Below are 20969 nucleotides of genomic sequence, written 5' to 3' on the forward strand. Positions count from 1 at the left end.
ACCGCAGCAGGAAACATTATGGAAGTTCGGGGTATATTTGGACCCCAATTGACCACTGCAGACTCCTCAAGACGCTACAGAACCCCATGCTGGGACCCTCCCAACGGTACACAGTATGTTTCAGAGTATCCTTGAACCCAGAACACCCTTCCCTCCCTCCAGGTCCCAACCCCGCGTGATACTTACCCTTGACTCGTTCAGGGGGTACGGACTGGTTCATCCCGTTTGAGGTGATCGGCGCCCTTCCCGTGGCCCATAGGGCTCAGCGTTTGGGGTGCACATAGCGCCGTCAAATCGTGCTCGCCCTTGGTCGTCAAAGAACAGGGTTCAGGCACTCGATCAACAAGAAGATTCTCGATGCATCATACGCCTTAGAAGCCGCGTGTGGCCACATCGGGCACAGTTGCCGTCAAGAAACATGGACCGTTCTCATGGCTCGTCAATGCGGTGATCTGCAATCGTTCACACCTCCAGCAACCTAATGCTCCAATCTTTAACCCAACGTCCATCATCCCTTACAACAGTGGCACCGCAAAAGTGATAGGTGCATACCTGGGAGGTAAGCAGTCCGTGACGTGGTGCAACAGGCGTTCGCGTTCGACGTAAGTGTACTTACCGCCTATTAAAGTTGTGAAGGACGCCCCTATCAAGATCTAATAGTACTTCTTCTTCTATAGGGTGGCTTCCTAGGAGGTAGGTAGTTAATAAGGACGATATAATAGACGTCCTCCTATAATATAAGTATACCTACCGCCGAGTAAAGCTATAGAGGGCACCTCTATTAAGATCTAATAGTACTACTTCTTCTAGAGGGCGGCACACTAGGAGATAAGTGTTAGGGTTCATGCAGAAGCAAGCAGGGCATGAGATCCAACAGGAGCTAAGGGCCAGGAAAGGCAGGGTTGCCGAGGAAGCACGTGAGAACCTTGCAAGGCAAGGCTAGGTTACGTAATATAATTAGTATAATTAGCCTTCATTAGTCGTGATTAGTGACTAAGCACGCTGAGCGTACTAAGTACGACTAAGTACTACGAGTCTCTTATATCTATATAGTCTTCCATTCTATAGCAGTTTATAGTCTCTCGTAGTCAACTTCGTTCACAAGCTAGACGTTACCATCGCGTTGATAGCTTTCGTTCTGACTTACCCTTGTGCCCTGGAATACTGTCCTCCTGCCTTCCCACATATCAGGAAACCCTGATCGATATCGTGACCCCGAGGAACGATTCGTGACATATAAGGTTAATATAAGAGGCGTTCCCCTTCAATATAGGTATACCTAATGTCTATTGAAGTTGTGAAGGGCACCTCTATCAAGATCTGGCGGTGCCACCTATATTGTATGGTAGCCCGCCCGCACTATATTGTCTCTAGCCTGTGATGTCTTCTTTGAGCATGGCGGTCAGCTTTCGAGCATATTCCTTTATTCTATCTATGTCTCAGACTACCCCTGTGAACGTGCGCGATGCCTGCCTTGGATCTCTTGATCCGAGCAGACCGGGACCTTCCCATCCTTCCGCATATTGAAGAGAAACGCCCCATCCAAGTGTGTATACATTCATGCGTGCGTGCGTGCGTGCGTGCAAACGTGCGAGACGATGTAGCCGAACCCCTGGCAATAGAGGCTAGAAAAGAGACACTAAAAGCAAAGAAAAAGCAAAGAAAAAGCACCACAATTCAGTTTCCCGGCCCATAAACCTCGATCCTCCGAACCCAGACCTTGAATTTCTCTTCGACTTTGATGTGCGCGTTCGTCGAATGTGCAGCTCCATTTCCATTTCCATTTCGGCCTTGTCCTCCACATCCACCTCCACCTTGGCCTGCCAGATTGTCTTCCTTCGTGACAACTCGTTCGAAGCTCTCCTCACGGCTCCAGAGACCCCAAGATCCAAGCATCTTCAAAATCTGTTCGACCGCATCTTCTTCGAGACGACGGTAGCCTTCGTTGCGGAAGCCAGGGAGAAAGGTCGCGTGCCATGCCATGTAGATGTCCTTTGCGTGGCGGTTGGCTAGGACTGGGGTTGTGAAGTGCTGGACTTCATGGGGTGAGATCGTACTGATGGTAGTAGTAGGACGAGCTTGAGAGCGAGAATGATCGTGAGAATCGGAGACAACAACATCTCTCATCGGAGAAGAAGATCGAGGAGAAGGAGGATCTTCGCCGAACAAGTCGATGTCAGTTTCGTCCTGTTGATGTTGGTGGTGGTTCCCGAGTCCTGGTAGTGGTAGAGAAGGGACACCAGAGCGCTGCTGCTCGTCGTGGTTGTCATGTTCAGATCCATCACCCACTGCCCCGACAGGTGTGATAGTCTTCTCCCAATAGACGGCATAGAGAAACTTGTGCTGAGCTATCGTTCGTGCTTTGGCAGATCGATAGGCCTTCTTGTCTAGTTCGACAAGTTCCTTTTCGATCCACACCCTCGCCTCGACCGTCACATCCTCGCCGACCATCAGGTGCTGCTCGATCAGGCCATCACGGTATGCCACGTCCAAAGACCAGTGGCCGGCATCGATGCCGCCGGCCGGAGGGAATTGTCGGAGGACGCTTTCAATGATCTTGGCTACCATGGCTTTGGCGCTGGCTGGTTTATATGTCGTTTTGAAGATATATGTGTCGGCATCTTTGTAGATCTCGATGCCAGCGAACGCGCCCATGACTGTGTATTTGAAGACCTGGCGACTGGTTTCGTCGTCTTCGGAGTCGTCATCTGCCTCATCTCCTGACGAGGATACTTCTGATGAGTCCGTGGCAGAGGCTTCGTGGTCTGCCATGTCTTCGACACCGACTGTACCAGTGTTGCTTGACTGCTCTAGACCCGGAGCTGAGGCTGGCTTCTGCGACGCTTGTGCATGCTTGTTCTGCATTCTTTTCAACAGTTCCGGGTCGAAACGCTGGGTGCTGGCCGATGGAGTTGTTGGCTCGGGCGGAGGCTGCCTCTGTTCGGAGCGCTGCAACGCATGTGTTCTGCTCTCAAGCTGTCTTGAATCTTCAAGGCGGTTGATCTCTTCCATGTCCTGGTCGATTTGGACTTCTTGAGTCGATACAGGAAACGACGAAGGTGCCGTGAACCCCGATGTACTTGCTGTTGCCATTTTTGGTGCAGCCATTCCAGCGCCAAAGACATACTGCGCACCGTCATCTTCCTCGCTCTCGCTATCACTATGATAGCGCTGTTGAGGCTGTGAACAACGTGGTGCATCATGCCCGCCGGGCAAATCGATGACCTGGCTGTCCTCTGCCTGCCGAGGGGCAGCGGCATCATCAAAAAGTTGCAGCTTGGCCTCGAGCATGTCTTGAAGCCGGTCTTGGTGGGCATGCTGAGCCTGCCGTCGATTCTGTGTGGGATTCACACTCCGTTGAGAATGTCTGACCTGTCTGATGGACGTGCTGGTGTCGTCTGCATATTGATCTCCCACCACAGACCGGGTTTGCTTGTCGGCTCTGTTCCTCCTCTTGTCCTTCTTTGTTCGTGAATTGTGCCGTTTGGTGGAGTATGAGGTGCGCAATGAGCCAAGTTCATTGATCCGTTCTTCGACTTTGACGAGCTCTTCCTTCACAAAGTCCAGGTCAGACTTTTTGAAGACTCTGTTCGTCCAAGCTGCCACGTCAGCCTCGCTCGGTTCTTCGTATCCGACAGCTCTTCTTCGCATGTTGTCTCTGATGTGTTGGATCCGAGGTCTTTTCATCTTGCCGCACATGCCCTGCTCGATCACGACAGAGAGATACTTCTGGACTTCATCCAGCTCTTTATGGTCGAGATCGGAGAATTCTCCAAGACATCGTAACTGGGCAATGGCTAGAGTGACTCGCTCGATCATCTCCAAGTCTCGCTTTCTTTCCTTTGCGATTTCATGCTCGACAATGGCTTTTTTCTCCTCTTCATCGTATGTGTCAAACTTGATTGGGAGTGTCAGCCCGCTTTTCTGGGTTGACGGTGCTGTTGTCGCGCTTGAAGATCGTTGGGCTGATCTGACAGTTCTGACTTTGTTGTTTTCAGCGGCAATTTGTAGTCTCTGTTTCGCAGAGAGCGTAGTGAGCCCTGGCGCATGTCTTCCCGCGACAGATGATATTGGTGTCTCGCTTGAAGATGGCTGTGGTGAGGTTACAGCTGTCTTCATATCATCGCGCGACTCAACGTTGTCTCTCTGTTTCGCAGAGAGCATCTCAAGGCCGGAAATGCGTCTTGCAGGGGCGGACGATATTGTTGTCGCGTTTAGACATGGTTGCGGTGCTGCTGTAGTCGTCTCGTTGTCTTTGTCTGGTTCGACATCGACCTTCTGTTGAGCGAGGGGCATGTCAAGCTCGGACAAACGGTTGATAGGGGGGACGGATGGTGTTGGTGCGTGTGGATTTGGCCGCGGACATGAGATGGTCATGGTCTTGTCTTTGTCTGGTTCGGTATTCTCTCTTCGCTTCGCAGATAGCATCTCAAGCCCTGAGGCACGATTACCAGATGGGTGTTCATTGACGCCTGATTGATTCACAGTCTGGGGTACTCTCGGTTTTGGCGCTAAATTGACGCGACATGTGGTATCAGGCATTGTTGTTGGTGTTGTCTGTATACCAGTCGGCTCTCTAGACCTCAAGTCATCCCCAGTGAACTGGTTGTCCAATCTTGGGGATCTCACGCTGTTATACATCCCTCTTTTCACACCGTGATCCGTGTTTGTCAATTCACGAAGTCGCGCTTCTCTGTTCTCCTGCGGAACACCATGAGGATTGTGCAATGGCTGCTCCTGCTGGGGCTGAGTGTTCACATGGCGGCTTTGTGTCCGATACTGTTCAGCCGCAATTTGGGAGGCTGGGTTGATGGCATTTGGATCGGACCTGTGACGGTGCATTCTGTTACAGGCCGGTGTTAGCTGAATTCACGTTCTGACTTGACTGATGGACAACATACTTCAATGTGTCTCTCTCTTTGACCCTGGAGGACTGCGAGTTCTGGAAGACGTGTTGCTTCGCAATATCCAATAGCTTTTCCATGTTGGATCCATGTTGTTCACCTTCGGAGTACACGTCGGACAATTTCTCATGAACACCAACGTTGCCATTCAATGCCGGTGGGGCCAACTGCTGCTCTTGTTGCTGCTCCTCCTGACGCTTGTCTGTATTGGCTGTCACAGAGCTGCCTGAGTGATCTTCATACTGTCTTCGTGCCAGGTTTCGTTCCCGAAGCTTCTTACTTCTCTCGGCTGCTTCTTGTTGATCTCTAAGCATCCATTCCCTGGCCTCCTGAAGATCATCGTTCTCATCATCAGAGACCTGGGCAGAGCTGATTGACTCCTCGATTGTCGCAAGAGGTTTTGCCAGAACGATGTTTGATCGCTGGAGTGTGGCCAATGTTTTGACCATTTGTTCTTCCTTCTGGTCTTCTGTGAGATCACTGCCATTGGATGGGGGACTGACGACATAGGAGGCATAGCCTTCATCGAAAAAAAGGCATGATGAGTCTTCGTCATCCTGGAAAAAGCTGAGATTATTTGGTTGTGGGCGGGCAAACCTGGCATCTGTTTGCGTCGATGTAGAAGCTTCAAGTGCGGGTTGTTCTCCCATGTTCACTTTCTGTTCGTCATCAGTCTCTGTCGCCGAGCTGACTTCTTCGGCGATCTGGAGAGCTCGAGGAGTTGGAACTAATCGCCGCTTTTTGTTCACTGATGCCCGAGCTGGAGAAGGAGCACGCTTTGCAACAGGTCGAGGAACAATCTGGGCAGAACCGAAAGACTTTCGAACCGTGGTAGACTCGTAGAGACTGTCAGTTGAGTCTACAAGTCGCCAGGCTTGGACGTTGGCCACCTGAAAGCGCACTGTCTCTCTGCTTTCTACAGGTGGAAGGCGTTGATATCCAATGGAGGGCCCAGGAGGTCGACGTAGACCTTGCTGCCTCAGCCCTGCTTGTTGAGAAATGCCGACGCCATGAGCGTCAGGCTTGGACACGTTTGCACCCATATTTGTATTCTTGAAAATGTAGCTCATAGTCTGTGAACCCGATCCGGAAGAGTGAGGCAAGAGGCGTGGTGATCAAACGGTTGGCATGCAGCCAAGGGGTTTCTTCGAGCAGAATGTAACAGCTCAGGAGAGTGCGACGTGAAGTGTGGTAATAAGATCGGTTGCCTGAGAGACAAGGGGTATTCTCAAAACTGAAGAACCCAGAAAGAGAAAGTCCCAGCAGAGCGTGATGTAGTGTGGAGAGAGACGGGGAGGTGACGCGACGGTGAGGTTTCGTGATAATAAAGTCTCGCGACTATGAAATTTTGTAACCGTAAAGTTTTGAGAATCTGCGGGCTTCAGATCAGACCGATGATCTTATTTCGAGAGCAACAAGGCGGCGAGGTGATGGCGAGAGGCAATACCAGCTGACGGTCTTGATATTTGAAAGGATGATGTCTTAGGTTGTGCCAAAGTGGTTGGCCATCAGCGAAGAGATATTGGAGAAGACGGAGTTGTTGATCGGAAAGTGAACTGCGACAAAAAGAGTCAACATATAAGCAGGGGATATGCCGCTAAGAGTGCAGTGAATTGTCACCCAAGAGTCATGCTAGTGAAGTGTAACGATCTTCAACTGCCATCGACGCAAAAGTGATCATTTGGACAGCAAGAATGAGATGTGAAAGAAATGAATGCCACTTACAGCTTATGCTCACATAGTTGATACCACTTCTAGGCCGGTGGTGGGCTGCGATAGCTTCGAACGAGGGTTTGTCAGTGGCACAGAGTCAACTTATCGAGCAACGATACTTTAGTCGGGTGGTTTGAGGGGAGACAGGAGCAGAGTTGAGGTAAGTAGGTGAAGTGATAAAGATCCTTGAGTACAGTTTCTGTTTGTCAGTCACCATGTTCAACCATGAAAACCACAATCGATGGCTTTGCTTGAATGTACCAGCCGCAGTCCACCTCCATATGATGTCCGTCTTGTTCCCGGAAGGGCCAAGTTGCAGGATATCAAGATGAAAACAGTGTCTTCTGAGCCAGAAGACAAAGCGAACTTCGGTCCAATAGCCCCAATAGGGGTAGCATGCCTGACTTTCGATGCTGTATATTGGACATCAGCAACGATGTTTCCAGACACATTGCTTGTGTGATATATCTCAATTGGATTTCCGTGCCACAGGGTTGGAAATATGGAAGCTGCCAATGGGTTGTGGTAGTGACAAAGTATATTGCATGGGCATCAAAGTCAACATAATGAAGCAAGGCTGAGGACGAAAAGGGGCCAATACGTGAGCCCCAACTGAGCACATCTCCATGGCGGACTCTTGGGGTGGATTCACGGGTCTGGATGGACGTATCGAGTGAGAGACCGTTCGCTGAAACTCCTACAGAGAGCCACACCCAACCACTGGAGACCGAGTCATGTCTCTCTTGAACGTCAGGGAACGGTCGTTTATGGGCTGTAGACAATGTCCTCTCTCACACAGCGGTTGCAGAAGGACGTTCCCTAGATCTTTCGTTTCTTTGATCTCGAGTAGTTGGTCATCGTTCGATTCACATGAGGTGGCAGATAAATCCGGTTGGGAAGTGAGGTAGACTTCTTGTCTGTCAGATATCCAGTCCTCAAGTGGTGAGTCCTGTCGAGGCCAGTACGGTAGTGCCTAAGCAACTTTGCAAGCAGCGAAAACAAGATATCTTAAGCCACATATACTTCCCTACTAATATATATCCCAGAACACTGGCCTTGGCAACCCAAACCACAAGTGAACATGGTTGCGAGCCCGAACACGATCGAACAGCACGGGATCGCAAAAAGGAACCTGGCCATTTCGAGAGGAAGCCTGTTAGACGATGATTAAGCCCCTCCATAGAATGAGATAGCTCGCAGGAGGTAGGGGTCGTTAGGAAGACGGAGGCATCGTGAAGATGAGATCTGCCTAGGTGCACACCAGCATTCAACCTGATGACAATCTCGCGGCCAAGAGGTGTACAGAGTAGACGTCGAGAATGGGCTAAGGAGGCATCGCACAAACCCATTAATACGAATACACCCAACACCACGAGGACAGAAGAGCTGATTGGGTACCACTAGAGTCACCAGATCGATATCAAGTACCCATGAAAGTCAAGTATAGATGTATGGATTGCTAGGAGGTAAGTAAATAATACTAACTCCTTGTATGTCGTTGAAGTTGAAGTTGACGAGGGAGGAATATGGCTCGGCAGACCTTCCAATATTTCTTAGTACCTGATAAGATAACGGTCAATCTGCACGACGCGTTAAGTTGAGAAAGCGCGTCGTCCTTTCAGTTGAGAAGCACAGCGTTAAACACCCATCGCTCGATCCATCCATGCCTCGCAAATAGTCTCAGCTTGGAGCCTGGAGTACTTTACCTTCCAATAACACTTCTAATAAGTGGTTCTCCTGGACCTTCCAGTCCATTACAGAACCATGTCCTCCACCACTTTCGAGCCACAACCTCTCATCGCACCGCTCAACGACCGCGCCTTGGCTGCCCTCGAGAACCTCGCCAGCGGGGACAGCACGCTAGGCACTCACGACAAGAAACTGCGTGACCATCTCCTCGCGGCCGTGGACCAATTGACCGAACTCACGGGGCGACTCAACGACCGAGCATACGAACGCAGAGTCCGGCACGAACGGGAACAGGCGCGGCGGCGACAACAACGACAAGAACAGCAGCAGGATCGAAGAGATGGAAGCGCCACGAAAACAGAGTCGAATGTGGCCGACGATGCAGAGGCCAACGCCGAGGCGGACCAGGCACATCAACAATTCCAGCAGAAAGCCGACACCCTGACTAAAAGAATGGACCTGAGCATCCGCGCGGTCATCGACGATCAGACCTGGCTAGACGATCTTCCAGCAACGATTCAGCAAACAGTGACTGCAGCGCGCAACTCGTCGTCCCAGACCCAACAAACACAAACGCAGCAAACGCTCGGTCCGACGCCCATGCAATCGGCGCGGCGGAGCAGCGGCGACAACGTTGATGGCGATGGCGATGGCGAGGATGACGACAACGACAACGACAACGAAGAACGAGAACAGAAACCAGCCACCCAAGCGGACGCCATGCAAGATGTCGAAACACCACATATACTCCTCGCCGCCGCATTACAAGAGCAGAGCCGGACATGGACATCCAGGACCCTGACTGAAAGGTACGCCCACCACAACGACTACAAGGGCTTCTACCGCGTGCTGTACGACGCCAAACACCCCGGCGAATCTGCGCCCCCGATGCCCGACGAGCGCCTATGGTTCGCAGCCGAAGAAGGACGCGAACTGATCTCGACTCAACGGGCGGCACGCCCCCAACGGCACCACACCTCCAACAGTACCAGCCATGCGCAACGACGACATATTGGAAACGGAAACAGCCAAAACACCGACAATGACGAGGAAGAAGACGATGACGACGACGAGATCGAAATCGCCTCGGAAAGCGTCCGCATCAAATGCCCCATCACATTCCTTCCCTACGTCGACCCCGTGACATCGCTGAAATGCAACCACTCGTACGAGAAATCCGCCATCCTGTCCATGCTCAGCACAGCACACGACCACGCCCCGTACACCCCCGACCAGCTGGCCGAGTTGGACCGGATCGATCGACGCAGCGACCGGGCCCGGCGGGAGCGCGAAATACGTGTTCCACAGGTCAAATGTCCCGAGTGTGACGTCTCCTTGACGGCGGCGGATTTGAAACCCAATCCGGCGCTGAAGAGACGCGTCCAGCGACTTCTGGCGAAGGCGCAACGACGGAAACGGGATGGCGACATTGCCACGACTAGCGATGTTGATATGGATGATGATCAGGATGATCAGGATGATGAGGTGAACGTGGAGGTGGACGTGGAGGAAGACCATGATGCTGAGGACCTTGACGCAGGCTCTGCGGGCGCCGCTACTGCGAGGAAGAATCTGAGGCCCTTGAAGCGTGAGCGGACTGCTTCCGTGATTCCGCAGACTCAGTTGTCTACCTCCGGCATGGCGCAGAGCGCTACGCCGTCACGGACTCGACGGGGAGCGGGTAATGCTTTGTCGGCGGCAGCAGCAAGCTCGAGATCGCGTTCTGATATCCTCGATGTGGAAGAGGATGATCTTAGTTGAACATCATGGGTCTCATAGCGGATATCATGTGTGTCTGTACGGCTAGGAGATTAAGTACAGCCAGGCAAATTCAAAAGCGTCTCTGTGGCGAGTCACCAATAGAGATCGCAATTACGGGCTGGTTTGAGTGGTGAATTGACAACAAGTAGAGTTCGAGGAAAGAACACTGTTTTCTCTGTGGAATGCTAGCTATAAGGCAAACTTCCTGCTTTTGGATCAAGGAACGAGCAAGCTCTTCCCTTTTGTCACTCGTCCGAATCGTAGTCATCGTCTGGCAAGAGACTTCGGTACCGCCGACTGGCCAGGTCTTCCTCGAGACCGCCTTCGCTTTCGGGGTCAATGTAGCCTGTCGCTCCAAAGTCAGTCAACCGTCATCATCAATCACCATGAAGGACAGGTCAAAAACTTACCGTCTCCACCAAAGAAACTCAATGCCACCGGAAGGAAGATCAACGCATGTGTGCTTGCGAGGATCACCAACGCCAACCAGATGCGGAAGTAGTAAATCTCAAAGATTCTGCTCCGGGTGAACGCCAGTACTGCCACACCCAGGAGCTTGGTAATTGTGATGCCGCTGAAGACACTCCCCCCGACGTTGACCAGTGCAGTCCATGCGCGAAGATCCTTGCCCCGGAACTTATGCCTCGCTCGCTCCATGACCGACTTGCTAGGAAACATGAAGGCGCGAGCAATGTGGGCGCAGAACTCCACCCCAATACCCACGCATATCACCAGATTGACCAGAGACACTGCGTTGAGAGATACATTGGCCACCGCCATAACGCCAATGATGTCCACCACAATCATGATAACTGTCACCGCGACGACAGCTCCTGTCATCAATGAGCCGAGTAGCAATGAGCCGAGAATGAAGATGATTGCGACGGCGACACATAGAAGAGTCGCAGTCAAGCGAATGATGCTGCTATACTGATCGAAGAAGATGTAGTGCTTGCTATACGGGAACACATCGATGTTGTGGCGTTTGGAAATATCGTGCGATATTCTTCTGGCCGCAGCATATGACTGGATGAAGTCGTCCTGGCCCTGTAGAGGCGTGTGGAAGGTCCGGAAATGGCTGGCCGGTGTGTTCGTATTGTTTTTGTCAATAACCAAAGCGTTGGAGTATGCGGCTTGTCCACCATTGGGACAATCCTCGTCCGTTGGAGCATGGAGCCACTTTGTGGCATAGTAGACGAATTCTTCTCCTTCCGGCATCCCGTTGAGGGTGATGTTCCATTCGCCCTCGCCAAAGCATGTCTCTCCGTTCTCGTTTTGACAGCAATCGGAGATGGGGTTTAGCCAATAGAAGAAGTCGTCAAGCCAACTGGCAGTCGCTGCATCGATGTAGCTCACGTCGGGTCGCTTCGATTCTTGTTCCAAGATGTAGGACAGCGAATACTCGTCACAAGTGGTGAACCTGCCACAGAGTTGCTGCTGATGCTCTCTTCCGGTCACGTTGACATCGCGTGTGACAAAATAGACTGGCGGACCGGATCCAAAGTAGTCGTACAGGTCATCGAAATATTGAATCATGTACGAGTCGGACGGGATTGCAATTCTTTGGTCAAGGCCAAGCTGAACCTTGGGCATCAAGGCAATGCCTGCGGCGAGGAGAGTGACGAAGAAAGTCATGACGAAGGTCTTGACCTTCTTGTCGAGCAAGCCGGGCGCATACGTCTTGCGAATGAACCGCTGCAGCCAGCCCTCCTCATCGCTGCCGAAGAAATGACCGCCAGGCATACTGACCGAATTGGCTCCCCTGACTGTGACAAATGGGAAACAATCGGCTCGAAGACTCTCGACGCGGCGTTGGTTGAGCGCCAGGACTGAGACAAACATTGTCACCTGCAATATTGCATTAATGAGCACTGCACCTGCAGCATATGCTGCAAAATTCTTGACCGCAGGCATTCCAACAAATGCTCCCATGGCGAAAGCAATCGTCTCGGTCGATGCCGACAAGAGAATGCTGGGGCCCATTCGTCCAAGAGCTTTCGCCACACGCTCGTCGATCTCCTCGTCAGGATGGCTGACGTTGACGCGTTCGAATTCATGAACGATCAGAAAGATGTTGTCGACGCCGACGGCGAGGACCAAGAAAGGAATGACTTCGGCAATAATCAAAGTGACTTTGACTCCAGCGGCCGAGAAAAGCCCAACGGAGCCAGAGACGGACATCAAAACGATCAGGATGCCAGCCACGCCCAGGGTGAACTTGGATTGCACAAAAGCATTCGCAGAGTTGCTCAGGAAAGACGAAATGGAGAGGCTCGCGGAACCTAATGCCAGCGACGCATAGATGAACATGACGACGTAGCTGATCGCCACGATCTTAGCGTCTGTGTTCGTCGATTTGTTCAGCTCCTCTTCCAAACTGATTTCTGTGTTGAAGGACAACCGCAGACCTCGAGCTTGGGCAGCTTCTTGATAGATTAGTAGATCATGCTTGAGAGAGCGCTCCCACTCCTCAGCTCTGGCCTCCGCCTGTGTACCGGGCTGATCATTGTTGATAACCCACGTTGTGATCAATGCTCGTGAGTTGGCGATGTTGTTGACGCTGTCGTAACCGCCCAGAATGCGGCCAGGCGGCAGCGGATCCATGAATTCTGGCAGGCATCTCTGATCTCCCGGGTGGCCAGCGCAAAGCTCAATCTGCTCTTTCCAGTCGCTGGTCAATCCGGCTCCGAACCAACCACTGACGGATTGGACCACACATGCAGTCCCGGTAGGTTCGAAACATACGTCTTTTAGTGTGATCCCATTTTCAGGTGTCATCATTCGTGAGATGCGATCCTCAACGTCGAACCACCAGTCGAGGGTCTCATAGCTCAATACGGTACTGTTCGTCCCAGCGGAGTCATTGACCAAGAAAGCCTGCTCGGTTCTGTAGAAAGGACCAAAGTTTGCATCAAAGAAAGCCTTCTCCTGAGCTGCATCTGAGGTCGGGCTCACCCACAGGCGTACCGGGTCCCTTTCGACCTCGAACCGGAGCCAGCCGAGACTGAGCAGGCCGATGAACACGAGATTCGTGCCAATTGTTAACGCTGGATAGCGAGCGCAGAACCCGCCCAATTTGTTGAATGCCCGATCAAGGATCTGATTCAAGTAGTAGTTTCTTTGTGGTCTTTCCAACAGTCCAGCATCGTGAACTAGATCCCCCTCGTCCTCGCTATCGCTCGGTGCCGCATCCTGCAGTAGCTGGAGTCTTTCGGTCTTCCGTTGTTTGTGCCTGCGATATGCCACATGCCCTGATATCGCCGTGATGAGAAGCAATAAGCATATCGAGTAGATGATGATTATGGAGAACGACAAACACGGCAATTTCCCGACATGGCAGTATTGGGCGGAGCTGACCGGCTCCAGAGTAGGACAAACTTCTGGACAATCAACGCAGCTGCAGCGGAACTGGGGATCGGTGTCGTTGCAGGCGTAGACTCGAAGATCACTCGCCTTCATGCCCTGGCTGTCATCGTACCTGGGCCGTTCCAAGAAATTGATCTGGAATGGACTCCCCAGGAGCTTCTTATCACCCAGAAACTTGAGGAACTCGGTATAATTTTTGGCACCACCCCCAATGAAGGCCATTGCCTTGCCTCCACTGGCTCCGTTCTTGACTTCTTTGCAGCTATCATAGAAGCCGCTTTGGTAGTTCTGCGACCATAGATTGTCCAGTTCCGTGACCACCTCGTTGCCGTTGGAAGCCTTGCCGGTTGCGGTAACATTGACGAACAAGGACTGGTCTGGGGAGCAGGTAAAGGTACAGAATATGTCGAAGAAGTTCTCCTTGCAAGCTGGGCAGGAGGCGATGATCCTCTCGGCAAGCTTCAGGTTCTTGTTCAAGGCATCGACTTGTTCCTCTTCGCAGCACACATCAATGTCCGCCCATTTTGCTCCGCAAAGGCCAACCAACTTCTCGCGAACGACGTCCGAGGGAGTGGTGGCTTTTCCATTGTTAGGACAGGGCAAATCGGAGCCAAAGAACCCTTGTTTGCCGCAATGACCTCGGAGCGCGCATCGACCGGCTTCGTGGAGAGGAGTGGCACCGGACGAGGATGCAAGGGGAATGGAGGAGACAGCAGCCAAGGCCGCAAGGGCTGTCACAGAGAACCGCATCGACCTTGTCGGTGATTGAAGAGCGACGGCGGTAAGGAAGAATCCTGTCGTGAGTGTGTCTAGCCGTACGCTGCAAGTCGTTTATTGCATCTGTTGCATGATGCGCGATGATTTCAGACGGCAAAAGACCGGTTCCAGGTGCGGACTGCTACCGGTGCAGGTCGAGAGATGGAGGGGGAGGGTGGCGAGCGGTAGCGCAGAGAACAACGAGCTTTAAAAGACCGACAGATTGAGAAGAGAGGATAATTTCAGTGGGAAAGTGAGTAAATCAGATTAGTAGGGAGGTAGGTGGTCGATGGGTTTGTTTGCAAAATGCCCAAGCAGGCAAAAGCGAAGCAAGTGGCTGGAGGCGGTTGATGGATGATGGAAGATGGATGGATGAGGTTCATCGATCCTCCCACGTCACCATCTTTACCCCTAGTACGTACTAGTACTACACTATCACGCTATCACGCCTACCATTGTGTTACCATAACACAGTAAGTACTAGGCACCTAAGGTAGGCGCCTAAACTACTCACATGTATGTACCTAAGGCACCTAACCTAGGGAGCTAGCAGAGAGCCTAACCTACCTGATACCCTGTAATAACAAGCTCCTAGTGCCTAGCCGTCTGCCCAACGACCTTGATGGCGTTCCCACATCTCCATCTGCTCATCTCCATGTTCATCTCCATATTCATCCCCGTCAACATCCTACTACTAAGGTTCCCCATACCCCGACCTACCTACCTACCTACCTACCTAGGACGTACTCAGCTGTGCTGATCCGTAGAGTCTATCTACGTACCTTAAGCAGAAGAGTAGGTACCTTGGGCACTGTATCTATTGTATCTGTCTCACACTCGCATATGAACGCCTGACGGTATTCCAGAGGCCGGCGCAAGGGTGCAGGCCAGTGAGCGGACGGGAACAACACTTGAACGCGTATAGCAACAAGCATTCAGCCCCCAAGGTCACTCAGGCTTGTCGTATAGAGATCACGGGCGCAGGAAAAGACGTGGGGAAGCATATCTTGTTACAGTTTTTACTTCAACATATCATTCTTTCCTCTGTCCACCAGCAGGCATGTTTTTTCTTTTCTAGCAAAGGATAAAATACAACAAGGTCGAAGGGAAAAAAGCCTTCGATCCCGGAAGCTCCAACTGTCGCCCATGTCGCAGTTGGGCCTCGGCCTGTTCAACTCCAGCGAAGATAGCCTATTTTGACATCCTATGGCGCCTCCCATAATGCACAAACCATTTCCTGTCGCTGAAATCTTCGCTGTCAAGGTTCAATTGCTCTCCGCAAAATGATGAGCTCAATAGCAAGCTTTTCAACTGTCGCCAGACGTGGCTGCCGGTGTCGACTCGGCGGGCTTGGGCTCACTGGGTTTCGCCTCCGAAGCTGCTTCAGCGGCCTTGTTTGAAAGACCGCCTCGTCCGCCACCGCGTCCACCACGACCACCACGGTCATCACCCCGACCTCGACCACGCCCGCGGAATCCTCCTCGACCTCGTCCACCTTCGCTGTCACTGGCTCCTCCACTTTGGTATCCTCCGCGAGACGCACCGGTGCTTGTAGCTGATGCACCACGTCCGCTCGCCTGCCACGTCCCTGCACCACCATGGCTGTGATTGTCGCGATGGTGGAATGCTGGGCTGCGATCTTCGAACCATGTGATCTTGGGGCCCTTGTTGCCAGGACCCTTGAACTTCTGGATTTCGGTCTGAGCTCGGTTCAAGGCAGCTTGGGCAATGTCGTGGCTGTCGAATTGCACCTTCCAGTTGAGGAATTTGTTGCCCATTCTCGAGACCGACTTGACCTTGTCTCGATCTTCCTCGGCGAGACATTCCTTGACATGCTGTTCGTTGTCCGCGAAGGAGACGTACAGGGCATTGGGGGGTTTGCGGTCGACTGGCGGAGTTCCGGCCTTGGCTTTGGCTGCCTCGTTATCACTCACCTTGTCTGCGCCGGTTCCATTCGTGGCAGGAGCGGCTGCCTTGGCCGATCCGGAGGATGTCGTCGGGACAGCGGCAGAGGGTGGTAGTGAGGTGATTGGCTTCCCTTGCGTTGCCGAGGGCGCCGGTGAGTTGGCAGTAGGGGGAGTTGCAGACTTGGAAGTAGAAGCTGGTCCAGCTTGTGCTGGATATCCAGATCTGGGCGGTTGTTGCGGAGCCTTTTGCTGTTGTGGGAATGGCTGATTAGGTGCTGCAAAAGCTGGAGTGCGGCTCTGAGCGGGCCCAGTCGGTACAGACGCGGGCGCAACAGCTGCTGGAGCGGCCGAAGGCTGAGGATGCGACGGTGACGGACCGGGCTTGCCACGATGGGCGAAGTTGAAGCCTTGTGCACGCATTTCGGTCCCGATGCGGCCACCCTCGATTTCGAGAACGAGATATCCAAAAGCGGCATCCGCAAGATTGAAGTTCCACATGTTCTTGAATGCGCTCTCGTCCACTTGACCAGCAGCCGGCCCGCCGCCAACAGGACCGCCAAAGGGATTTCCTCCGTTGGCAGTACTGGGCATCTTGTCGACAATCTCGAGGGCACTGTGGAGCAGAGCCTTGTGGCTTGCGTTGGATTCAATCGCCTGCTCAACATCCATCTTGACCGTCTCCCAAACATCTTGGAAAGACGCCTTGGAGGCGGCTAGCTTGCCTCGATAGTGGTCCAACGATGGATTGACCGAGAACTCGTTGTACGAACTGCCGTATCGGAAATGTAGACCCGCAGAGATGGAGAAATCCGCTTTCAGTGTCACTGACAGCTGGTTCAGTATGCCGTCCCGTGCCGGTGAAGCGTGCGTCAAGAAGATTCGTGTTTCGGAAGGGTCGTAAACGCGATTTGCTGTGTCAATCAGAGCACCGATCTGCAGCAATGTGGTCCACATCGTCCCTTGACCTCCCGCGATGTACGTCTTGCCCTCGCCGTTGTCGAAGAGCTTGTGAATGACGACCGCACCACCCAATCCCAGTAGTCGCAGCTTCACTCCGCCAATGTCAAGTAACCGCGAGTTGACTTCGTCGATGATGTGCAGATTGTCGACTTTGTATTCGCCTGATCTGAAACGCTCCAAGACTCTGACATCTTCACAAGCTCCCCACACAGTGTAGACTGGGACGTCCAGGGTGATCTGCTTGTTCAAGAGGAGAGGCAGCTCTGACAGAGGAAGTTGATCGGGGGAGAACATCTGTTTGATCGGTCGCGGTGGAGCGGGCTGGGTAATCTGGCGCTTGACATTTTCGTTGAGGAGAGGAGAATACTGGGCGACGTGTTTCAAAGTCCTGAAGCAGAGGTAAGCCATGTGTCGGGTGAATTTGTACTGGATATTTCCTTACTTCTCAGCTATTCTTTCCAACGAAGTGTTGTCGTAGAAACCGAAGTCGCCGGTGTGTAGGATGTAATCGGCCTTTGCAGTTTTGGCGAGCTCATTCAGAGATTTCAGATTGCCTTTGGGTTCATGCGTTAGGTTTGTGGTTCATTTGACCAGGCGCCGTCGGACTCACCTCGAACATCAGCAATACAGAGAACCCGAACAGGGCCTGACTGAATGATGCGGCCATTGTTGGGAAGAAGGGCTTGGGCTCCAGGAGCCGGTGCAGGGGCTGTTCCGTTGGGTAGGTAACCTTGACTGGGAAACTGAGGTCGTGGCTGCTGGTACGTTAGCGGGAGAGTGATCTGTCTCATGGGTACAGAGGCCATTTGTGCGAGCTGCCACGGCTCACGGGTAACAGGCTTTCTGATGAGCATCATGTACGCTGAGACTTACTGAAGCCATGAGTGAGAGAGAACTTCCGCGCGGGTGACGGGACTGATCTTGTGGACAAAGGCGCAGGCAAATACTCGGTTGGCAGGCGCAGGCAAAAGACACAGCAATCCGGGTCGTATTAGTATTAGGGACGGCTTCAGTCAGAGTGGACGATCTGGCGGCGACTCTGAAGAGCAGTGTGAAGCGCAGAGAAACTCTGGCGATAGGGCAGGAAGTTGAGAACGTACAAAAGTCGAAATGGACGGGATGAATTGTCTACACAGTAGTACGTGAATTTCATACACCTTTCACTGGGGGAACTTGAGAGGTGAAAGCAACCTGCTCGCTGCGCCGGCCACCGCCTTTCCCTTTTGGGACTAGCGTGTTTGCCCCTTTCGCTGCCCTCTATTTGGCTGAGAGCTCAATCAACGGCAACGGCTGAGCCTCAGCTGCTGCTACTCGTCTACTCTACTACTACTTCGCGGGTGGTGATGAACTCGAAGTCAGTCAAAGAGCATCTGTCCAAATGATCTGGTGAGTTTCGAGTTATCTGATATATGCTAATTGGCATCCATGGTGGCTCTTTTACACCAGCCCCTGCCCGGAGATCCTTAATGAGCGTCGCCACTCACGCACATACGGAGTGTGAGCGCAGTAAATTGGTACATGGGAAGGAAAAAGACAGAAGATTCAGACGCCCCAGCAAGCCTCTCAACTCCATGTGACCGCCTTCGTAGTCTCGTGGCACGTATCGCCTAGACTTTTGCCCGTCCAATCCATTTTGGTGGTATCATAAAATCTTGGAATGGCCCGGTCTGTAGGCCAACTGAGAACGCATTTCGAGCCATGCATGACCCTGGCCGTGGGCAATCCGTTCACACTGCAACCCCCAGGATTGAGTCAACATCTTTCTTGTCGACCACGGCGCCGCCCTCAGAACACTTCGCCTTCGCACGCAACTCGCTACACAGGTTGTCGATGTCAATCTCGCCATTCCGGAATTTCTCCATCGATTGGAGACGATCCCTAAAGGAAGCAGTGTTAGCCGGTGTCAAGTTGTCTGCAAGTGTCGCCACCAACCAAATCTTATTGCAAGTCATGGGTTGGTCGTTATTGGGCACGACCTCATCCGTGCCATTCATGCTGTTCTCGACCTGTTGCATCAGATCATGCTTGGGCACTTGATCAACCGAGAGATCATTGTAGTTGTGCAATGGACTGCCCAAGTCCGGAAGAGGGTATGCATCATTAAAGAATGAGCCGAAGTCCTGCGACAAGACATTGTCTTGGGTTTCGCGATAATCTCCAAACAGAATCGGATCAAAATTGCCGTTGTTTTGTTGCGCCAACCAGTTGATTCCGTTGACGTCAAAGCCTGGGTCGGCAGCATAGTCTAACGATTTGACGTTAGATATGTTCAGAATCGGAGGTATTGGGTCCTCCGCGCAGCCACAGGCCTGCCCAATTTGTTTGCAAAGGTAGTCCTTACCGCCAAAGGGAAGCTGGCTTTCCTCGCTGATAGGATTGAGGCTGTAGTCGAGGTGCTTATTAGCTGGAGAGTTCAGGCTTGGCTCAGGGGATGTGCCGATTGATGAAATAGCATTATGTGACTCTGTCGACGAACTTGGAGAGTCGGAATTCGAGAAGCTAGAGTTCGAGTAAGCAGCGGGCGCCTGGCTGTGAGCACCCTTGTCGAGATTGCCCGCACTGATTGGGACAGGGGCGTTCTGAGTGCCTGGCGGAAAATATCCGCCCAATGATGCGTGCCGACTGGCCTCCAGGATAGAAGGACTGAACAACGCAGACAAACTATCCACGCTCCCCTGTTGGCTCTTCGGCTGACTTTGAGGCTGAGGAGATGTCGACAACGTGTTAGTCACTGGCGACTGACTCAAGGACCCGAGTCGAGCAGGCTGGTTTTGCGAGCTAGAGGTAGAACTGCGGGCGGGACCGTTTGGAGTTGCAGCAGCGGATTTGGCACCTGGAAGGCTTGCTGCCCTGTTCACATTGGCGCCCGGTTGTGTCTGTGAGGCGGAGGTGCTGATCGGGGTTGTCGCGGACATGGGTTGCAGATCACCAAACTTGGGAAATTCAAATTGGAAGTCACTGTGGTTGTTGACAGCCGAGTTTCGTGGCTGCTGGGGAAGAGTCGGCTGTGGTCCTTTCAGGCCGTTGCTACTGATCCAGGAGAGTCGCTTTCTGTACTCTTTCAGTTCGACTTGCAGGCGCTCGACCTGCGCTCTTAGAAGACCATTTTCATGAGTGGCTGACTCCGAGGCCTTCTCCAAGTCTTCCACCTTCGTTTCAAGATCTCGAAGATGTTTTTCCTTGCGCTCACGGAATGCCCGCTGTGCGGCACGATTCTGAGCCTTGCGTTTCTGATTTGGGTTAGAATGATACATGCAGGGTGCTGGACACTCTTACAGAAGTGGGTTCGGAAGTCAACGGCTTCCTGCCTGGCTTCTTTGCTGTCTTATCTTCGCCTTCTCGTCGCTTCCCTCCTCCTTCATAGTCTTCTTCTTTTCCCTCAACGGACTTCCGCTTCTCGTGTAGTTCGCCAGGGATGTCGCCGATCATGCGGCTGTCCTCATCGTAGTCAAAAGTATCGTCGCCAAGATCAACATCAGGGTCGAAGTCGAGGAACGGGCTGTCATCACTAAAATCAAAATTGCCCGAGCCGGGTGCACTTGACATAGCCGGCGTGGATTCGGGATTGTGAAGGTTTGATTTTCGGGTGGCTGACCCCGATCGCCGAGCGGGAGATTGATTGGAATTGAGCGCCGCCATGAGGAGTTCTTCTTGATCAGGGGAGAGTAATAGACCTTCGGTGGGACGATGCGACATGGAAGGGAATATCTCAAGCGTCAGGAGATCGGTGTGCGATCAGAGAATGATCAAGTCAGCAACAAATTGACCGATCGGAGTTGTATCAGCGCCCAGGCGGGGCTTGATGTGAGGGGTCTCAGTCAATGCCCCCTGCTACTGCGAATTAAAGCAGTGTCAAGAGGCAAGTAAAGGGAGCGTCTGGTCGACCGCTGGTGATGAATTTCTGTGAGAGAGA

At 52.5% G+C, this 20969-nt stretch overlaps 5 protein-coding genes across 5 annotated transcripts; 1 reads left to right on the plus strand and 4 right to left on the minus strand.

Annotated features, from left to right (window-relative positions):
* Positions 1–1677: 1677 nt before the first annotated feature.
* Positions 1678–5947, minus strand: A1O1_03855 (uncharacterized protein; the record flags this gene model as incomplete). Its single annotated transcript, XM_007724755.1, has 2 exons — positions 1678–4828; positions 4902–5947. 2 exons carry the CDS (start codon positions 5945–5947, stop codon positions 1678–1680), a joined length of 4197 nt encoding a protein of 1398 aa, XP_007722945.1.
* A 2434-nt stretch (positions 5948–8381) lies between these two features.
* Positions 8382–10067, plus strand: A1O1_03856 (uncharacterized protein; the record flags this gene model as incomplete). The annotated part of the gene is made up of 1 exon (XM_007724756.1): positions 8382–10067. One exon carries the CDS (start codon positions 8382–8384, stop codon positions 10065–10067), a length of 1686 nt encoding a protein of 561 aa, XP_007722946.1.
* A 245-nt stretch (positions 10068–10312) lies between these two features.
* A1O1_03857 (uncharacterized protein) lies at positions 10313–14183 on the minus strand (the record flags this gene model as incomplete). The annotated part of the gene is made up of 2 exons (XM_007724757.1): positions 10313–10413; positions 10478–14183. The coding sequence occupies 2 exons, from the start codon at positions 14181–14183 to the stop codon at positions 10313–10315; spliced, it is 3807 nt and encodes a 1268-aa protein (XP_007722947.1).
* Positions 14184–15496: 1313 nt separating this feature from the next.
* On the minus strand, positions 15497–17862 carry A1O1_03858 (uncharacterized protein; the record flags this gene model as incomplete). The annotated part of the gene is made up of 3 exons (XM_007724758.1): positions 15497–17444; positions 17499–17610; positions 17667–17862. 3 exons carry the CDS (start codon positions 17860–17862, stop codon positions 15497–15499), a joined length of 2256 nt encoding a protein of 751 aa, XP_007722948.1.
* A 921-nt stretch (positions 17863–18783) lies between these two features.
* On the minus strand, positions 18784–20752 carry A1O1_03859 (fungal AP-1-like factor; the record flags this gene model as incomplete). The annotated part of the gene is made up of 3 exons (XM_007724759.1): positions 18784–18934; positions 18989–20286; positions 20333–20752. 3 exons carry the CDS (start codon positions 20750–20752, stop codon positions 18784–18786), a joined length of 1869 nt encoding a protein of 622 aa, XP_007722949.1.
* Between the last annotated feature and the right edge of the window lie 217 nt (positions 20753–20969).

Source organism: Capronia coronata, assembly GCF_000585585.1.
Source record: "Capronia coronata CBS 617.96 chromosome Unknown acBCG-supercont1.3, whole genome shotgun sequence".
Taxonomy (NCBI): Eukaryota; Fungi; Ascomycota; class Eurotiomycetes; order Chaetothyriales; family Herpotrichiellaceae; genus Capronia; species Capronia coronata.